Genomic DNA, 19555 nt, shown 5'->3' on the forward strand with positions numbered 1-19555 from the left:
GTAGCATCATTCTGACAAAGTCAAGTACCATTTAGGCACTTCATTCCTTCCCATCATTGGAGGTTCTTGGCAGCAAGAGTTAGTGCAACGCAATGATGTGTCAGCCCACCAGTCATGGAAAGTTGCAAAAGTTTATTAGGTGTGGTTATTTCTAACATTAGGAAACAAGAAGACATAATTATACTCTGAGACTAGGATGTCAACAGAATCATGTCATAAGAGCTGTCATATGAAGATGAATCGAAGATGATTTTTTAAAGTTTAAACTTTGTAGCACTTGCATTTCAGATTTTGGGCAATTATTATAATTATTTGAGCGTGATTAAATTGCTCAAATTTTGTAGAATATTGTAAAAAGTATAATGGAGACATTTGTCAGTTCTTTGCCAAAATACAAAAAAAAGTCACAAATTCTGTGGTCTCTAGGATGTCTTGATATAAAACAAATAGCCTTCTCTCATTCAAATAAATTATTTAAAAAAAGAAAAAAATTGCAAAATTTGAGTTTTGGTGATGAAGTTAAAGGATAAGTTCTCCAATTCTATCCTTGAAGGGAACAGCATTTAAAGCCCCAAAGTGTAGCTTTCAGTGATTGAGGAATGTATGCTAAAGCGAATTGATGAGTCTGTGAAGATATTTATAAAGACATGGTATACTATCGGATAATATCACAGTTTGTGGATTTGCATTTTTTCTTCATTTAATTTTTCCTAAGTTATAACAAAATATTTTATTTTGTGCATGAATCAACAGGAAGTGAAATTAAAGTAAGGGAACTGGATTGGTTGAGAGATGAATTATGTACAGGTAAGAGATCAATACTATTGGACTATTATCTATCTTATTACATATAGCTCAAAATACACTCTAAGGAGTTAAAAAGAAGTACAAGTTGGATTGGATTGCCATTGACTCATGACGTATTTATCCTTTTTTTTGCCACAGTGAGGTGTGATAAAGTTTCATCAGCCCCCCCATCCCACTAACCACACCAACATCCACAACCCCACCCCAAAAAAACTATAGCATAAATGCTGTCCCCTCCACACTTCATTTCAGCTTTGATGAAGAGTCATGTAGACTGGAAACGGTAGCTTGCTGTCTCCCATGGATACTGTCTAACCCGCTGTGATCTCCAGCATTGATTGTTTTCAGTGTGATTATGATTTAGTTGGGCTGGTTCCAAATGTTGCTTTACAGAGAAACAAATATCAAAAATTTGGAAGAATTTACATTGGTCATTGCTCTCAGTTAAGCCCAGTACTAGAATACTGATTGTTTACACGTGGTAATGTGAATAGATTTGTTACTTTAAGGCATTCTTGTATTTAAGAGCATAAAATATAAGAAACATAAGCAGGAAAGGCCATTCAGCCACTCAAGCTAGCCATGCCATTCTATAAGGTCATGTCTGATCTGCCCCAGGCCTCAACTCCTCTTTTGTGTCAGCTCGACGTTGCCTTCAAAACTCAGATATTTTTAAAAATTTATCTACCTCCGAATCAGGTTCTATGCAATAATGATATCTTAATAATGCAGCTTTCGAGCTCAGGAGCCCAGTGCTCATCTGCTCTTCAGTTTGATTTATTGTTGTCACGTATGGAGATACAGCAAAAAGTGTAGTTTTGCATGCTGTAAACGTGGATTGTACCATACAAGAGTGCAAATGGGTGGCAGAATACATTGTGGTAACCACAGAGAAAGTGCAGAGGGAAGGATCAACATTAACATTTGAGAGATATGTTCAAAAGTCTGATTACAGTGGTAAAGACATGCATTCAAACTTAACCGGGTGAATGGGGTCTTTGGTTATGTTTGTTGCTTTCCCGAGGCAGCGAGAAGTATAGATGTCGCCAATAGGTGGAAGGCTGGTTTGTATGACAGATTGGACTGTGTTCATGATTCTGTAGTTTCTTGCAGTCTAGGGAAAAGCAGTTGCCATACCATGCTGTGATGCATCTAGATAGCACGCTTCCTATAGTGCATCTGTAAAAATTGCTAAGACTGCAGAAATGCTGAATTTCTTTACTCCCCTGAGGATGTAGAGGCGTTGTTGTGCTTTCTTGATTATAGCGTCGATGTGGGTGGACCAGAACAGATTGTTGGTGATCATCACTCTCTTGAACTTGAGGCTCTCGACCATCTCCACCTCAGCACCATTAATGCAGACAAGGGTGTGCCCTCCACTCTGCTTCCTGAAGTCATTGACCAGCTCCTATGTTGTGTTGACACTGATAGAGAGATTGTTGTCTTGACACCATGATGCTAAGCACTCATTCTCTTTTCTGTATTCTGTATCGTGATTGTTTGAGATCCAAGCTACAACGGTGGTGTCATCAGCAAACTTGTAAACACAGTTAGGGTGGAATTTGGTCACATGGTCGAGAGTTTTTAAGGATTACAGTAAGGATCTGAGTATGCAGCCTTTCAGGAAACCGGTGTTGAGGATTATGGCGGAGGAGGAATTGTCTATTCTTATTGATTGCAGTTCTTATTGATTGCAATCTATGGATCAGGAAGGCAAGGATCCAGTTACAGAGGGGGAGCTGAGACCTAGGCTTGGAAATTTGTAGATGAGTTTGTTTGGAATTATGATGTTGAAGATAGAGCTGTAATCAATAATTAGGAGACTGACATAGGTATCCTTGTTATCCAAATGTTCCAGGGATAATTGTAGGGCAAGGGAGATGGTGTCTGCTGTTGACCTGTTGCAACAGTAGGCGAATTGCAAAGTATCAAGTCGGCTCGAGTTGATGTGAGTCATGACTAACCTCAGAGCACTTCATAATTATGGAGGGCAGAGCCACCAGGCAGTGGTCATTGAGGCATGCTGCTTGATTTTTCTTTGCCAACGGGATGATGGTGGTCTTCTTCAATTTGGTGGGTTATTTAGGAGAGGTTAAAGTTGTCAGTGAATACTCCCGCCAGCTGGTCCACACAGGCCCTGAGTGCACAGCTGGCAACTCCATCCGCGCCAATTGCTTTCCATGGGTTCACCCTTAAGAAGGGCCAAATTAACGTCTGCAGTGATGACCTTGGGTACAGGTGCATCTGAGGCTGTTGGAACAGGTGATGTGGTTTCACTGACCTTCTGTTGAAAGCAAGCACAGAATGCATTAAGCTTATTGGGTAGGAATGTATTGTTGCTCGCCATTCTGCTCAACTTCGCTTTGTAGCCCATTATGTTGTGTAAGTCTTGCCGTAAAAAAAACCAGGGTATGTGTGGTTAGACTGGGTGTCAAGGTAAGTTTGGTATTGCCTCTCGGCATCTCTGATGGCCTTACAAAGGTCATACCTGGATTTCCTGTATAGATCAGGAGTCGCCCATATTGAATGCCTCAGCCCTGGACTTCAGTAGGGAGTGCATCTGCCATTTCCATCCTTGGATTTCTGGTTGGAGAACATTTGTGTCAACTTCTTGTTGAGTGTGGAGCAGTCCACCGACTCTAAGCAGTACATCTCTCTATACTGGGTCCTCATGCTTCAATTTCAGCTTAGTAGCCAGGAAGAGGAGCACAGTGTTGTGATCTTATTTTCCAAAATGCAGACAGGGGAATTTTTGGCCTATAGCATTGGTCAAAGATGTTTGGACCTCTGGGGGGACATGTTATTTTGGTAAGACATTCTTGAGGTTGGCTTGGTTGAAGGCACCAGCTATGATGAAAAAAGCCTTTGGGTATTCTGTCTCAAGACTGTAGCATTGTATACTTAAATAAATGCACTCTTCACTTCTGTATGGGGTGGGATGTAGACTGCTGTCAGGATAGCAGAGGTGAACTCAAGCTACAAGTAGTAGAGACGGCACTTCAGTGTAAATTATTCTAGTCGGGGGAGCAGTAAGTCACCAGGGTCATCACATCTGAGCACCAGGAGGTGTTGATCAGGAGCAGACCCCACTGCCTTTTGTGTAGACTGAGGATGCTGAGTGGCCCATTTGGTAAACTGCAAAACCCTCAGGTTGTAAGGCACTGTCAGGTGTAGCAGGAGTGATCCATGCCTCTGTGAAATAGAACGTACAGAAATCTCTCAATTCCCTTTGTAAGATGAGTCTAGCTTTGAGGTCGTCCACCTTGTTTTCAGGGACTTGGACGTTTGCCGGGAGTCTGCTGGGGAGAGGAGACTTGTACCCTGAAGTTTCAGTCTCCCCTTAAGTCCAGCGCGTCTCCCACGTTTCCTGGTAGGTGGCTGCTCCTAGTGGATCCCCAGCATTGGTGAGGGAAGTCTGATGCTCCGGAAGGCGAGTATGCAGTCCCAGTGCAGTACTGAGCGCCAGTTGTGGCCTTGAGCGTTCCAGGGGACTTTGCGGTTGGTTTGGTTGGGCCTCCTTAATTTCAGATCTTGTTCCCGTACAGGTTAGGTCTTGATCCCAGGTTTCCACAAGATTAAGCCCACAAGTGGCCTCTGATCCCACAGGCTTGCAGGCAGTGTTGCAAGTTAAGTGGGTGTGTCTGATGGGGTCCTGGTCACTAGTCACCTTCATGAGCGCATTGGAGGAGTGATCATGCAGCCCTTTTGTTTTCCTTCTTTCCATGCTTTTTTAAAAAACTTTATCCTTACCTTCTTGAGGAGAGCTCAGACAGCATCAAGGCGTTCTGCACATTGAAGGCAAGATTTGTTTCCGAAGGCAGTGGAGGGAGTCAAGTTTTTCTCCCAGTGGCTGCGAAAGGAGGTGAATTCGGGTCTAGTGCAGGACCCAGCAGCTTCAGCAACAGCTACATGCTGAAATCAGCCCAGCACGGTCTCATGGCAGCAGCAGCAGCGTTGGTAAAGACAAGATGGTGAAAAAAAATGGCGACACAGTTCTGAGACAGTGGCACAGCGAAGCAGCTCGAGGCTGGCCGACTACTTCGTGCTGATGTTGGTCTCAGCATCGGGGTGGAAAAACCTAGGTCCAGGCTCTTGGGTAAGCACTTAAGAAGGACTGTAATGTTGAACTTTTAACTTTATTTCTTTATTCTTCTACTTTTATACTCATTGTCTAGTTTGTTTCTATGTTTTAAAGTGGCATCAGAAAGTGGCGACACGTTTGACTATTTGTAACAAATACATGTGACAATAAATCAATCAAATTACAGAACAGGATGTGCTAGAGGTCTTAAAATGCATGAAGGCAGGTGAATCCCTGGGATCCAATCACGTGTATCCCAGGACATTGTGGGAAGGTAAGGAAGAAACCATGGGGCTCCTAACGAAGATATTGGTATCTCCGACAGCCACCTGAGGTGCCAGAGTAGTGGAAGGTATTATCATTTAAGAAAGGCTGCACGAGAAAACCAGGGAAGTACAGATCAGTCAGTGTAATGTAATGGTGGGTAGGTTGTTGGAGAGGATTCTGAAAGACAGGATTTATGTGCATTTGGAAAGCAAGGACTGATTAGGGACAGTCAATATGGCTTTGTGTGTGGGAAATTGTGTCTCGTGTATTTGATTGAGTTTTGTTGAAGAGATGATGAAGAAGATAGATGAGGACAGTATGGTAGACATTGTCTACATGGACTTTAGCAAGGCCTTTGACAAGGTAGAGCATGGTAGACTGGTTAGTAAGATTAGATCTCATTAGATTCGGGGAGAGCTAGCCAATTGGTACAAAATTGGCTGGATGGTAGGAGACAGAGGTAGAGGGTGGTTTTTCAGACTGAAGGCCTGTGACCAGTGGTGTGCTGCAAGGATCAGTGCTGGGTCCACTGGTGTTCATTTGAATGAGAACATAGGAGGCATGGTTAGTAAGTTTACAGTTGACACCAAATGTACAACAGGATCTTGATCAACTGGGACAGTGGATGGAGGCATGACAAATGGAGTTTAATTCACATAAATGTGAGGTGTTGTGATTCAGTAAGACAAACCAAGGCAGAACTTACACATTAATGTTAGGGGCTTGAGGAGTGTTGTCAAACAGAGATGAGGGGTGCAGGTACAGAGTTCCTTGAAAGTGGTGAAGAAGGCATTTGGCACACTTAGTATCACTGGTCAGAGATTGAGTTCGGAAATTGGGACATCCTGTTACAGCTGTACAAGACATTGGTGAGACTACATTTGAAGTACTGTTACAGTTTTGGTTGCCCTGCTATAGGAAGGATGTTATTAAACTGGAAAAGGTGCCAAAAGGATTTATTAGGATATTACCAAGATTGGAGAGTTTGAGTTATCAGGAGAGGCTGGATAGACAGGACTTTCTTTCCCTGGAGCATCAGAGGATGAGGGGTGACCTAACAAAAGTTTATAAAATCACAAGGGGCACAGATAAGGTGAACAGCCAAGGTCTTTTCCCCAGGGTAGGGGAGTCCAAAACTAGAGGGCATTGGTTTAAGATGAGCGGAAAAGACTTAAAAGGGACCTAAGGGGCAACTTGTTCACACAGAGTATGTTGTGTATGTGGAATAAGCTGCCAGAGAAAGTGGTAGAGATGGGTACAATTACAACATTTAAAAAAACATTTGGACAGGTATATGGATAGGAAGGGTTTGGAGGGATATGGGCCATTTGTAGGCAAATGGGACTAGTTCAGTCTTGGAAAGTTGGTAGGCATGGATGAGTTGTGCCAAGTAACCTGTTTCCATGTTGTATTTCTCTGAGTCCGCTTCACACAACATTACTGTATATTTTTACCTTGTGAGGGAAGAACAATAGAAAGTTTGTGTTTGATTCCTGCTCTGTGCTGAGTCAACTTATCTCAGCCTCAGCAATAGTTTTACTAGTGTACAGTTGATTCCAGAATCCAAATAAGAGTAAAATGGGTTAAAAAAATGACAATGTGTTAAGTTAAAATAGAATAGCACAAGTTCTGGTTGTGTCGAAGTTGTCAGCCATTCCTACTAGTAGAGTAGTAAACCCAATAGAAAGATACCCATGATAAGTCAAATTTCTGGATTAGCCAAATGTATGCAAGCTTTTCATATGGCTAGTGTTGTAACTCACTAGGGTGGGTGCACTAGAAATCAATCTTCACTGTTCCCAGTTCATCACAAATGTGAAAAGATTTAGTCAAAGTATTCAAGATCCCTAATTTACCTGACTGATGAACTTTGTTTTAAAAAAACACATTCACCAGGTTTCTGTACTTAGGAAGAAAACAGCTGCTTATCACAAACAAGTTGTCTTTAACCACTGATAATTAGGAAATATAAATTATTAACAGATAACCTCTAGCCTTTTTTAAATTCTCCCCTTCACAAACAAATGACACACATTTACAGACAAGACATTGGATATTATTCATTCACTGAGAATTCATCCTTTCACTGTCTCTGAATACATTATATTTGAGGTTTTTATTTGAAGCTTTCTCTTTGCAGGTTATTTGATTCTCTGCACTCGACCCATGCACGCCATGGTCATTTAGTCAGGAGCCAGTCAAAACTTATTGTCAGGCAGTCTTCTTTTAGTTCAAAGCCCATCACTTCTGTGATGTTCACCTACTGTCGCTGTTCCATGAAAATGCAACATTGTGTACAACTCACAACATGCTCCAGTAAATATGATTTTGAAAACTGCATTTATCTGTTTACACTGTCTCCTGGGTTTAAAGCAGTATCTTCCTTACAATTAGTCCAGAGTCCAAAACTGAAGAAATAAAGCTGTGTAGTCTTTGCATTATGCCAATCAATTAGGGCAGAATTTGGACTTGTCACAGTACGAATTCACAGGGGAGCCATTATTTGTCATTAAGATTGGCAGTGCAGTGGACAGCGAAGATGATTACCTCAGAGCTCAATGGGATCTTTACAAGACAGGCCAATGGGCCAGAGTGGCAGATGGAGTTTAATCTATACAATTGTGAGCTGCAGCATTTTGTAAAGGATTTAAACACGTAATGGTAACGTTCTGGGGAGTGTTGCTGAATAAAGAGACGTTGGGCTGCAGGTTCATAGTTCCTTGAAAGTGGAGTCATCAGTAGACAGTGTAGTGAAGAAGGTGTTTGGTCTGCTTACCTTTACTGGTCAGTATTTTGAGTGGAGGAGTTGGGAGGACATGTTGTGCCTGTACAGGACATTGGTTAGGCCAGTTTTAGAATACTGTATGCAATTCAGGTCTCCCTGCTGAAGGAAGGCTGTTGTGAAACTTGAAAAGATTCAGAAAAGATTTACAAGGATGGTGCAAGGGTTGGAGAGTTTGAACTATAGGGAGAGGCTGAATAGGTGGGGGCTATTTTCCCTGGAGCATCGGAGGCTGAGGGATGACTGTACAGAGGTTTGTAAAATCATGAAGAACATGAATATGGTGAATAGCCAAGGTCTTTTCCCTCGGGTAAGGGAATCCAGAACCAGAGGGCATAGGTTTAAGGTGAGAGGGGTAAGATTTGAAAGGGACCTAAGGGTCAACTTTTACACGCAGAGGGTGGAGCATATATGGAATGAGCTGCCAGAGGAAGTGGCAAAAGCTGGTACAATATAGCATTTAAAAGGCATCTGGATGGGTATATGAATGGGAATGGTTTAGACAGATATGGGCCAAATGCTGGCAAATGGGACTAGATATATTTTAACATATCTTGTTGGCATGGATGAGCTGGACCAATGGGTCTGTTTCCATGCTGTACAGCTCTATGACTCTGTGACTCTAAGATCTCCCTCTGTCACCTTGCAGGTATGAATAAACCTGTGAGCAAGTTAAAATTGTTACTGATTATCGATGAAGTGAAGTTGATACAGGAAATGAAAAACTGGTGCAATATTGCAAAGGAATGGGTGATTGCACCATCAAGTTTCTTAACCATTCTAAAGCACAGAATAAAAATGTTGAAGCAGTTTGATAAGTTGGTATTCTCTCCAGCAAGATGAAGACCAAAGATGAGAACAATTGCCACTTCTGATGACTAAGATGTTTGCTAGCATTTTCAAGGCAGCTTGAGCAGAGAATGTGCTTGTCTTTCATCCAATTTGCAAGACGTGGGAGTCGCCCTGGCAAAGATTCTGCACTTCAAAGAATTGCCTGCAGAGATAGATGACTAAGTCTTATTCAAGACAAGGCACGCCATCATCTTCTCTGTGGCACACAATGAGCATGTGGCAGTTGTGACAGCAATTACAGATGATTGACTGTAAAATGGTGTTGTCAAGTCCGAAAAGATAATGTACCAAGGGACATTTTTAATGTGGATGAAATGTGATTACTTTATTGTCTTTTACCAGATTGCTTTTTAGTGTTTACAGATGAAATACGGAATGTGTCGCTGCTGTGGTCTGTGCCAACATGGATGGGATTGAAAAGCTGCTGCTTTTTGTAATAGGAAATTCTAAGAAGCCATTTTGTTTTAAGAATGTCAAGATGCTGCCACACACTATGAGACTAACAAAAGCACTTGGATAACCTCCAGCATTTTTCGAGGCTTGGTCAGAAAAGTACACAAAATCCATCACTGAAACGGAAGAAGCTTATATCCTTGGAGATGACTGTCACACAGACCCTGACATTGTTGGCTTCTAAAGCATCAAGCTGATTTCTGGGATGAAGGGTCTAGGCCCGAAACATCGGCTTTTGTGCTTCTAAGATGCTGCTTGGCCTGCTGTGTTCATCCAGCTTCACACTTTGTTATCTCGGATTCTGCAGCATCTGCAGTTCCCATTATCTCTGAAGCCAATTTCTTTGTTTCTCAACATCATGGATATGGATAGATCAATTCATCTTACTTTCAGAGCCTGTAATTCAATATAAAATGATTTACTGCTTCAAAGCTTTTGGGCCAATCAAGGACAGCCAACATATATTTAACAATAAATGATGTTTTTAAGAGACTGGTTGGACAGATAAAGTAAATGCAGTCATTGTTGTTTATTTGCATTTTGAAAAGGTTTTCAGTAATGTATCTAACATTTTTTATGTGAAACAATTTTACTTATGTGGTGTAAGAAGATTGTAGCATTAGCGACAGGAAATTGATTGCCAGATGGGAAACAAGAAGTTATGGTAAATGGTCTTGTCACAACTGAAATGTTTGAAGTAGCGTGTTCCTTTTATTATTTTCTACATTAATACCACGACATGAAGGCAAGCTGTTGTTACTATGATTATTTCTTGACTTCTTGTAAGATGCCATTGGAGGCCAATCTTTCAACTTGCCATCTCACCAAACTTATCATCTCTTTGACTGTGTCTTTAGTTTCTTTTGCCTACTCGTTAGCTAAATTAATAACCTAATTTGAAGTAAACTGCATGCAACATGCAATTGTAACTATTGGCCCATTAATGTTGCCAGTAGCAATTGCTCGATTCCTATTCGATGTTCTGTTTTTCTTAAAATATGTCTTATGGTAGGAAATGCAAATATTTCATGTATATTTCAAATCTGCATACATTATTTTACCTTTTTTTGTTCCAGACACTAAGAACCCATATTGTTGGTCAGAAGAAGAAATAGCTCATTTGTACGATCATACTGATGTGCTGCTTGCTGCTGATGGTACAAGAATTTTTTAATCTATCTACTTGTGTGTGTGTGTGTGTGTGTGTGTGTGTGTGTGTGTGTGTGTGTGCGCTTGTGTGTTTTACTAACTTCAATTTGTCTAGATGCTATATTCTGTTATTTCCTTGCTGAATCTATCCACTCCTTTTTAGACTTTCTTAAAGCATTTGCTTTGCCCAGTCTTTTCATCAACTTTCCTAATTGGTTGGATACTGTTGGAATAATAGTGGCTTGTAAATATCAGCCTGCTGCTTGATTTATCCCATTCTCTGTTGCTTTGCAAAAGTGGTGCCTCCCAATTCACTTTCTTAAGAATTTACTGGAATAAAATATTAATTGCCCATTGAATCTACCACATAAAGTAAGTGGTTGAATTTAACCACCTAAGCCGTATTTAACTAGGTGATCATTGTTAAAGCAATGCCAGTCAACTTCTGTGACCCTCATTGGATCTATACTTCCTTGACATCATCTTTGTTGTAAAAAAGTGATGCTTAGTCCCGACATTCAAAGCCAGTGTGCTCATATTTATACCAACACACAAACACACAGCCCTATCAATTATTACCTGAGGACAGACTCTGATGCTGAACAATTTTTAGAATGTTAAATCTTATTTCTTTGTGTAGTATATTGTTGGTAGAGAAGTAAAAATGTCATTGTTTTACTACTTTGTGTCTCTTTTTTCCCTTTCTTAGTTAATTTCAACTTTCTTTTTCCCTATATTTTCCCTACTTTGTTCCGCTGTATCATTTTACATTCTTAAATCTCAAGAAAATGTATTGCTGCTCCTCCGTTTACTAAGGTTCCCAATGTCCTTTTGTTTACATCGCAACCTTATTAACTGCACATTTGCAGCAAGTTATGGTGCAAAGTACTTTTAAACTGAATTATGTAGGAAAATGTCTAACCAAAAATTTTACAACATTCAAACCATTGCTTTTGTCTAAGTGGCATCCTTTTATTTTCTGATTTGTACTTCTAAGAAATGCCTTTGGTAATTTTCTGTTTTGAATTTATTGCATAGATGAGGCATTAACTGGTATCTTAAAAATGCATACTTCTATATTATTTTTCAGGCATATCTTAGAGGTAGTATAATTGGATGTTTAACTTCCATTTAGAATCTAGTAGTAAAAGAACAATAGGTGGCATGATCCTACTGAACCTGCTTGTCCCTGAGTCTCTGCTCCTTTTTATTCAGACTGCCTGTAATCCCAGCCATGGCCTCCACTCCTGTATGGTGAACGACATAGCCAGCTGGCCATTCAATTGCCCAGCAGCTCTCTAAAATGGGATTTCCTCCAGAGAGAGGAGCAAATGTCTTGCCTTATGACAGTTAGCACCTCTTCCGGCACCCATCATTATTGTCGCTGTTCATGCCCTTAATGTTTTAGCTGCAGATGAATGGAGGGAGCAACGGTGCCCTGTGAAATCTAGCCCTGAGTCAGAGGCTTAGTTCTGGATTGTTAACTGAGATCTATCTCAAGAGAACAGTCAACTGTGATGATAATACTGACAAATTGACATCTGAAAAGATACAAATAGAAATTCTTCAGCAAATAGAATGGGCCTGATTTTGCAGTCAATGGAAATGAACAACACTAGCTATTTGTCACATTTATACTTGCCCACAGCTTTTCTATAGCTGTAGCTTTGGGACTTCTTGGAATTAAAATATCACAGCTCCCCTACAGGGGTTCTGAGACTTCTGCAACTGTGTGGATCCTTAACCAATCAGATTGAACCATTAATGAGCAGTGTAAAATCTGAAGTAGGAAGTTTCAAACTTGTTATGTACACAAACCAATATAAAGGGAGAGAAAGAAATCTCTAGTTCTTCCTGTAGTGGGTATGCATCACATAAGGATAGCTACATCATGCCATTCCATATGTTTCAATGCCAAATGTCTTTAGTGAAATACTGTTATAGCAAGATTTCTGGAGGAGCGATTTAGATTGCAACTTTCTGATTTCCACATTTACCTGCTCATTTGCAGTCAGAAGGAGTTGCTGTTCAATTTATTGTTTCATAATAATGATAACTGGAATAAATGCACTAATATTTTATTATTTGAATATAACAAACAGTATTTACTTTATCAAGGTAGGAAGAGCAATTACTCTCTGTTAGATACTACTGAGCTTTAACACCAAATGATACATTATAGATTAGATAGTGGAATGCTCCTGTTCTAAACAGCATGCCCACTGATTTATTTTAGAACATTGCCACTGGAGGTCTATTAGCACTTTATAAATGGAAAAACAGAAACATGCCTTGCTACGCTGATCTGGCTTATTTGACCAAGGTTGGCTAAGCAAGTTACACAATGCAAGCTGATCTCAGGAGCCACGAAACTACTCATCATGCTGTCAGCTTTATTATTCAGATCTTCCATTCAGTTAATTTTCTTTGTTTTCAATGTTGTCTGTTCATTTTCACTTTATTATGTATATCTTCTATTCAGCTCTGCCATCTCACCAAACTGTGATCCTCACACTTTCTGCGAGTACTCATTATAATCCATACTGCACACGTAATCTACCTAGCGTAATTTTATACTATAAACTGAAATATCTTGTATTGTTGCCCTTTGATATTAACTGTCATGCCTTCATTTCACCAGTCTTTGTCCTCCTGAATTCACATACCATCCTCTTCACTGTTTACTATATTGCTAATTTGTTTGTTGTAAAATTTGAAAATATGCTGTGCCAGAATTTAGGTCAGCCGTATATATGAAAAAGAGCAGTGTTCTATGACTGATCTCTAGGAGATTCCATCATATATTTCCATCCTTTCTAGTGATCAACTAATTTGTCACCAATCCCTACTTTTGGTCTCTTTGCTAATTTTGTATCCATGTTGCAACTTAATGCCACTACAGAAAATATGTTCCAGGCCAATTTTGGTTTGGTTCAGAAAAACATAATCCTTGTCCCACTATTAAAACCACAATTTCACACCTGCCTTTACTGTTTCTTCTCCTGTCACTTGTGTCTTATTGTTGCTCTGGATAATTTCCTTTCCCTTTGTCAGAGGTGTTTAATAACATCTGTCAACAGGTTGATTAGAAAATAAGTTTTTGTCGGTCAGTTGCTTATTTTTACCCATTGTTTTTATCTCAGCGTTATTTTAAAAAGGCAGTTGTAGACTTTTGATTAAATTTTTCTCGTTTTCTTTCTAAGGACCTTTGATCACATGGGAGATTGGACTGTGCTGTAATGGGTTTCCATTTTTGTCCATTCCATTGTGACCATTTTTCAGCCAGTAACTGTCATTAACATCGATTTGTTACTTTCCTTTGAGCGACAACTTTCCCTCTCTAAACAAAGTAGAACATTTAAATCAATCTCCAAAAGGTCATGCTAAAGAATAACTTAAACTGGGAGGGACTGTACCATTTTACATATTAGGTGTACAGATTTGATTTACTTATGAGACATAATATTTTACATAAATATTTACATATTTCGCAAGTTTACATCTCAGGGCAGCACAGCGGCTCGGTTTGCGCTGCTGCCTCACAGCACCAGGGACCTGGGTTCAGTTCCACCCTTGGGCAACTGTGTAGAGTTTGTATATTCTCCAAGTGCTCCAGTTTCCTCCCACAGTCTAAAAGATATGCAGATTTGGTGGATTAGCCATGGTAAATTGCCTACAGTGTTAGACAATAGACAATAGGTGCTGGAGTAGGACATTTGGCCCGTCGAGCCAGCACCACCATTCATTATGATCATGGCTGATCATCCACAATCAGTATCCTGTTCCTGCCTTATCCCCATAACCCTTGAGTCCACTATCTTTAAGAGCTCTATCTGTCTCTTTCTTGAAACTATCCAGAGACTTGGCCTCCACTGCCTTTTGGGGCAGAGCATTCCATATATCCACCACTCTCTGGGTAAAGAAGTTTTTCCTCAACTCTGTTCTAAAAGGCCTACCCCTTATTTTTAAACTGTGTCCTCTGGTTCTGGACTCACCCATCAGTGGAAACATGCTTCCTGCCTCCAGAGTGTCCAATCTCTTAATAATCTTATAAGCCTCAATCAGATCCCCTCTCATCCTTCCAAACTCAAGTGTATACAAGCCCAGTCGCTCCAATCTTTCAACATATCATAGTCCCGCCATTCCGGGAATTGACCTCGTGAACCTACGCTGCACTCCCTCAATAGCAATAATGTCCTTCCCTAAATTTGGAGACCAAAACTGCACACAGTACTCCAGGTGCGGTCTCACCAGGGCCCTGTACGGCTGCAGAAGGACCTCTTTGCTCCTATACTCAATTCCTCTTGTTATGAAGGCCAGCATGCTATTAGCTTTCTTCACTGCCTGCTGTACCTGCATGCTTGCTTTCATTGACTGATGTACAAGAACACCTAGATCTCGTTGTACTTCCCCTTTACCTAACTTGACTCCATTGAGATAGTAATCTGCCTTCCTGTTCTTGCCACCAAAGTGTATAACTGTACATTTATCCACATTAAACTGCATCTGCCATGCATCCGTCCACTCACCTAGCCTGTCCAAGTCACCCTGTATTCTCATAACATCCTCCTCACATTTCACACTGCCACCCAACTTTGTGTCATCAGCAAATTTGATAATATTACTTTTAATGCCTTCGTCTATATCATTAATATATATCGTAAACAGCTGCAGTCCCAGCACCGAACCTTGAGGTACCCCACTCGTCACTGCCTGCCATTCCAAAAGGGACCCGTTTATCACTACTCTTGGCTTCCTGTCAGCCAGCCAATTTTCAATCCAACTCAGTATTTTGCCCCCAATACCATGTGCCCTAATTTTGTTCGCCAATCTCCTATGCGGGACGTTATCAAAGGCTTTCTGAAAGTCCAGGTACACTACATCCACTGGTTCTCCCTTATCCATCTTCATAGATACATCCTCAAAAAACTCCAGAAGATTAGTCAAGCACGATTTCCCCTTCGTAAATCCATGCTGACTCTGACCTATTCTGTTACTGCTATCCAAATGAGTCGTAATTTCATCTTTTATAATTGACTCCAGCATCTTTCCCACCACTGATGTCAGGCTAACAGGTCTATAATTTCCTGTTTTCCCTCTGCCTCCTTTCTTGAAAAGTGGGACAACATTTGCCACCCTCCAATCCGCAGGAACTGATCCTGAATCTATAGAACCTGGGAAAATAATTACCAATGCATCCACAATTTCTAGAGCCACCTCCTTAAGTACCCTGGGATGCAGACCATCAGGTCTCGGGGACTTATTGGCCTTCAGACCTAACAGTCTATGCAATACCATTTCCTGTCCAATGTAAATACCTTTCAGTTCGTCCATTACCCTAGGTCCTTCAGCCACTATTGCATCTGGGAGATTGCTTGTGTCTTCCCTAGTGAAGGATGTTCAAGGATGTGCAGGCTAGGTGGATTAGCCATGGGTAATGCAAGGTTACAGGGATAGGGTAGGGGGATGGGCCTGGGTAGGATGCTGTTTGGAGGCTTGTAGTGGTCTCAATGGGGCAAAAGGCCTGCCTCCACACTGTAGGGATTCTATAATATTATGATTGAGCCTCCAGAATAGGGCTGATAGATGTCTGTGCATTTTAGAATCTACTCAAAAAGAAATTAATCATTCAAAAGCAAAAATGTAGGACCAATCAAAACTCTGTTATATTTCTAACGCTGATAAAACCCTGACAGTCAGTCTGCATAGTAATGCATGTGTTATGCTGATTCCAAGACCCTTTCTTCAAAACAGACATTCAATAAACCTTCCTTTGGCTATTGGCTTTGTCAGAAGAGTGCTGAACAAATGAAATGTGTTCACTGCATAGGGATTTTAGTTGTTTTTAAATCTGAGATTCTGGATTGGTTCATTAGTTGTATATCATAATTTCATCTAGTCAGCATATTCAGTTGATGCGTCCGTAGTGCTTTGTCAAGAACTTAAACACTTGAAGTGGAGTCATCTTAGAATCCCCACAGTGTGGAAGCAAACCATTCGGTTCATCTTTTCCATACCAAACCTCCGAACAGCATCCTGTCCAGACCCATGCCTCCGCCTTACCCTATCCCTGTAACCCTGAATTTTCCATGGCTAAACTATCTAGCCCAGGATACTATGGGCAGTTTAGCATTGCCAATCTACTCACCCTGCTCATGTTTGAACTGTGGGAGGAAACTGGAGCATCCAGAGGAAACCCACGTAGGCATGGGAAAAATGTGCAAACCCCACAAGGACAGTCAACCGAGGGTGGAATTGAACCTAGGTCTCTGGCAATGTGAGGCAGCAGTCTTAGCCGATGAGCCACCTTGCCACCCATCTGGCTAGTGATCGTTTCAGTTTGAGCATCAAATATGTTGGTGAGGTATTTTACAGAAATGTCCTTTTCTACTTTTTATTGCAGTATTCTATGATGATGATTTGACAGATGGATTTTTTCAGACCATCTACAGAATTTTGAGCAATTTGAAAAATCCAAGCACCATATATCTGTCTGTAGAGAAACGGTAAGACCAAAAAGAAAATTACCTAAAAGCGACTAGTTTGTAAACACTGCGTTTTGAGTGTTCTGTTGAAAATGCTACTTATGTGATAAAAGTTACTGTTAATTGACATTTTTACTTCTGGCTGAAATTAATAAATGCAATCTGTTCCCTGCATTGGGAAAAGTTGTTTTGTAGAATATCTCATCAATGCTACTGTTCAGATCACTTAAGACACAGATGTCTGACCTTGTTGACTAATTAAAAAATTACTACAATTGCATTGTTACATTGCAGCCAGTGAGTAGGCTCCATCTGATAAAGAATGCACCTAGATTGCAGCTGTGCAAGAGAAACATAAGCTGTTTTACCCCATTGCTAGAGTTATATCATGACTTGAATCTTCAATTACTCTCATCTTCCTCCCTTCATAATCTGTGCCCATTTCTTTTGTGTCTTTGTTCAGCTTTCTTCCTTCACTCTTATGCCAGCTCCTTGCTCTGCTTTCACTAATGTCTCTAATCTTGTTCACTCTTTTACATTTCATTTTTCCCCCTTTCTAATATTTTTCTTTTTTCTCTTTATCTCTCAAACAATGTTGTGTGTAACTGTGTCAGGGCTACTGGGAACATGATGAAAAGAGATGTCCATAATGTTGCTGGCGTTAGGGTTGAACTGTCTTGTTTCAGAGGTAACTGTAGGCAGGACAGAATCACTGGCAATTTCATTTAACCTTTTGAGTTTGATTGGTTAATTACCCCAAAGTAGGCTTTTCTTTTGTTTCTGTTCCAAATCAGAGACAGGACATACTTGAGAGGTGAGCTGTATTATTAAAAATTTAGACTTCTATAGAATCTCTGCCAGTGAAATTATGGATGTTGAATAGAATTCTCATGTACAGTTACACGTACAGCCACAGCTTTGTCACTAGGAGCACGCAGTATTATTAGTCTGCTTTGCACTTTAGGCCTAGATTTTCAATATTATCCGTTCGTAAGGCAGATTCAACTGAAGGATGAATGCAGCAACGTTGGGATCAGGAATTGCATGACAGTAAACCCCTACTGAGAATGTCCATAGTTCTGTTGGAAGCTTTCTTTTGAAATCCAGTGAACCCACACAAAGATTAATTTGGCTTTTACAAAGAAAAAGAAACTAAGATCACATTGCAAATCAGATTCGGCTTGTGAGCCATGATTTGGACATTATTGAACTGAGGTCCTCTTTTCTGGAGTTAAACAGTCAGTAAGTTGATGATTAGGAAAGGAACTTCGCATTTATGACATTGGATTTTAGTGTCAAGAATTTCCAAATCAGGTATGGTACAGTCCAAATCGAAACAGATTTTTTTGGAACTATTATCCAGCTATTTACTAACAAAAGGAAACCTGATTCATTGCCAGCATACATTGGGAGAACATTTTCCCGAAGTTCACTATGCCTGCATTATGCCCAAATCTTTTCTTTTCTCTCCCAAAGGTGATATCTTGGAAAGAGATCTCAGTGGATACATATATCCTTACATGGACATTTGTGCATTTTGTTAGGCAGGAATGAAACTAGCCAAGTATTCAGAACATAAATCCAATGGATGTTTGACCTATGTTACTCAGAACGAATCAGTAACTTTATAGCAAGATAATTTGTTAAAGCTTAATTGTAATTTTTTTTCAGACTTAACTTTACCTTAAGAAAAATGGATGTCACGTGTGATGCATATGATCATTTTCGATTGTGTTTGGCTGACTTGCAAAACATCTGTGATGGGAAAACTAAATTTGTTGTGGAACCCATTAAACGTTCTTTTCCACAGTTCCTTCTTTATGAACGAGTGGAACAGTTGGTAAGTACTAATAAACTTTGAAGAAGGGTGGAATAATTCAGTTCTGTGGAATTTGAATTTTTGATGTCCTGATCATTGACATCCTGTCGACCTGCGGCAACCTTCTTCGGACTTTTTCAACTTCAGATTTGGTCAGCAACAGAACATTATACAAAAGTGACAGTTGCTATTAAGAACATAATCTTATGATTTATCAATTTTCCAGGCTATCAGTTTAGGTTAGCAAATTTAATAAAGTGTTACGCAGTAAAAAGAAAGTATTAAGAGGGAGAAGAAACCTTCTCCTGATATTAATGGAACAAACAATGACAAATAGTGATTGAGTGTCAGTGGGAAATATTTAACTTGAGCTGCTGAGGGAAGATATCAAATATATTTAAGTAAGATAAAGAGAAGATTTGTATTTAAGACTGATGACCTACAGAGGGACAAAACAAACCAGAAACATTTAGCATTTCTAGGACAGATGAAAATGGGAGATGACAATATTATTGTAAATTAGGAAAACAAGGAGGAAATACAAGAGAACACAAGCAGAAGTAAATGTACAGCAATTTTAAAAAAGCTTTTTGTAAGTGTACAATTAATCACTGTGTGACATGACTACTAATGATAAAGAAGGCAAACAATTATTCGAGAAGCAGGGATAGTAAAATAATTCAACATAGTTTCGATCAAAGTCAGAGTGAGGCTAATGATATTTATTGTCATTTATGTGCCAAAGATACAGCAACCTTACAAGAGGCTCTGATTTGGGTTTATAACTGGTCTGCAGTGGGCCATTTTCCTATCCATTGGGATCATTGGAAATCAGTGGCTTATTTCCATCTTTGCCCTCT

The 19555-nt window shown here is 40.1% G+C and overlaps 1 protein-coding gene across 5 annotated transcripts in view; it reads left to right on the plus strand.

The window, feature by feature from the left end:
- mettl22 (methyltransferase 22, Kin17 lysine) overlaps window positions 1-19555 on the plus strand; it is a 50017-nt gene that overhangs the window by 25248 nt on the left and 5214 nt on the right. For all 5 annotated transcript variants that reach the window (XM_048552312.2, XM_048552309.2, XM_048552313.2 and 2 more), the window contains 4 exons: window positions 754-807; window positions 10319-10399; window positions 16795-16897; window positions 18548-18716. In XM_048552312.2, the coding sequence (XP_048408269.1) occupies window positions 754-807; window positions 10319-10399; window positions 16795-16897; window positions 18548-18716 (407 nt within the window). The remainder of the gene's footprint in view (window positions 1-753; window positions 808-10318; window positions 10400-16794; window positions 16898-18547; window positions 18717-19555) is intronic.

This window comes from Stegostoma tigrinum, chromosome 23 (genome assembly GCF_030684315.1).
Source record: "Stegostoma tigrinum isolate sSteTig4 chromosome 23, sSteTig4.hap1, whole genome shotgun sequence".
NCBI classification, from domain to species: Eukaryota; Metazoa; Chordata; class Chondrichthyes; order Orectolobiformes; family Stegostomatidae; genus Stegostoma; species Stegostoma tigrinum.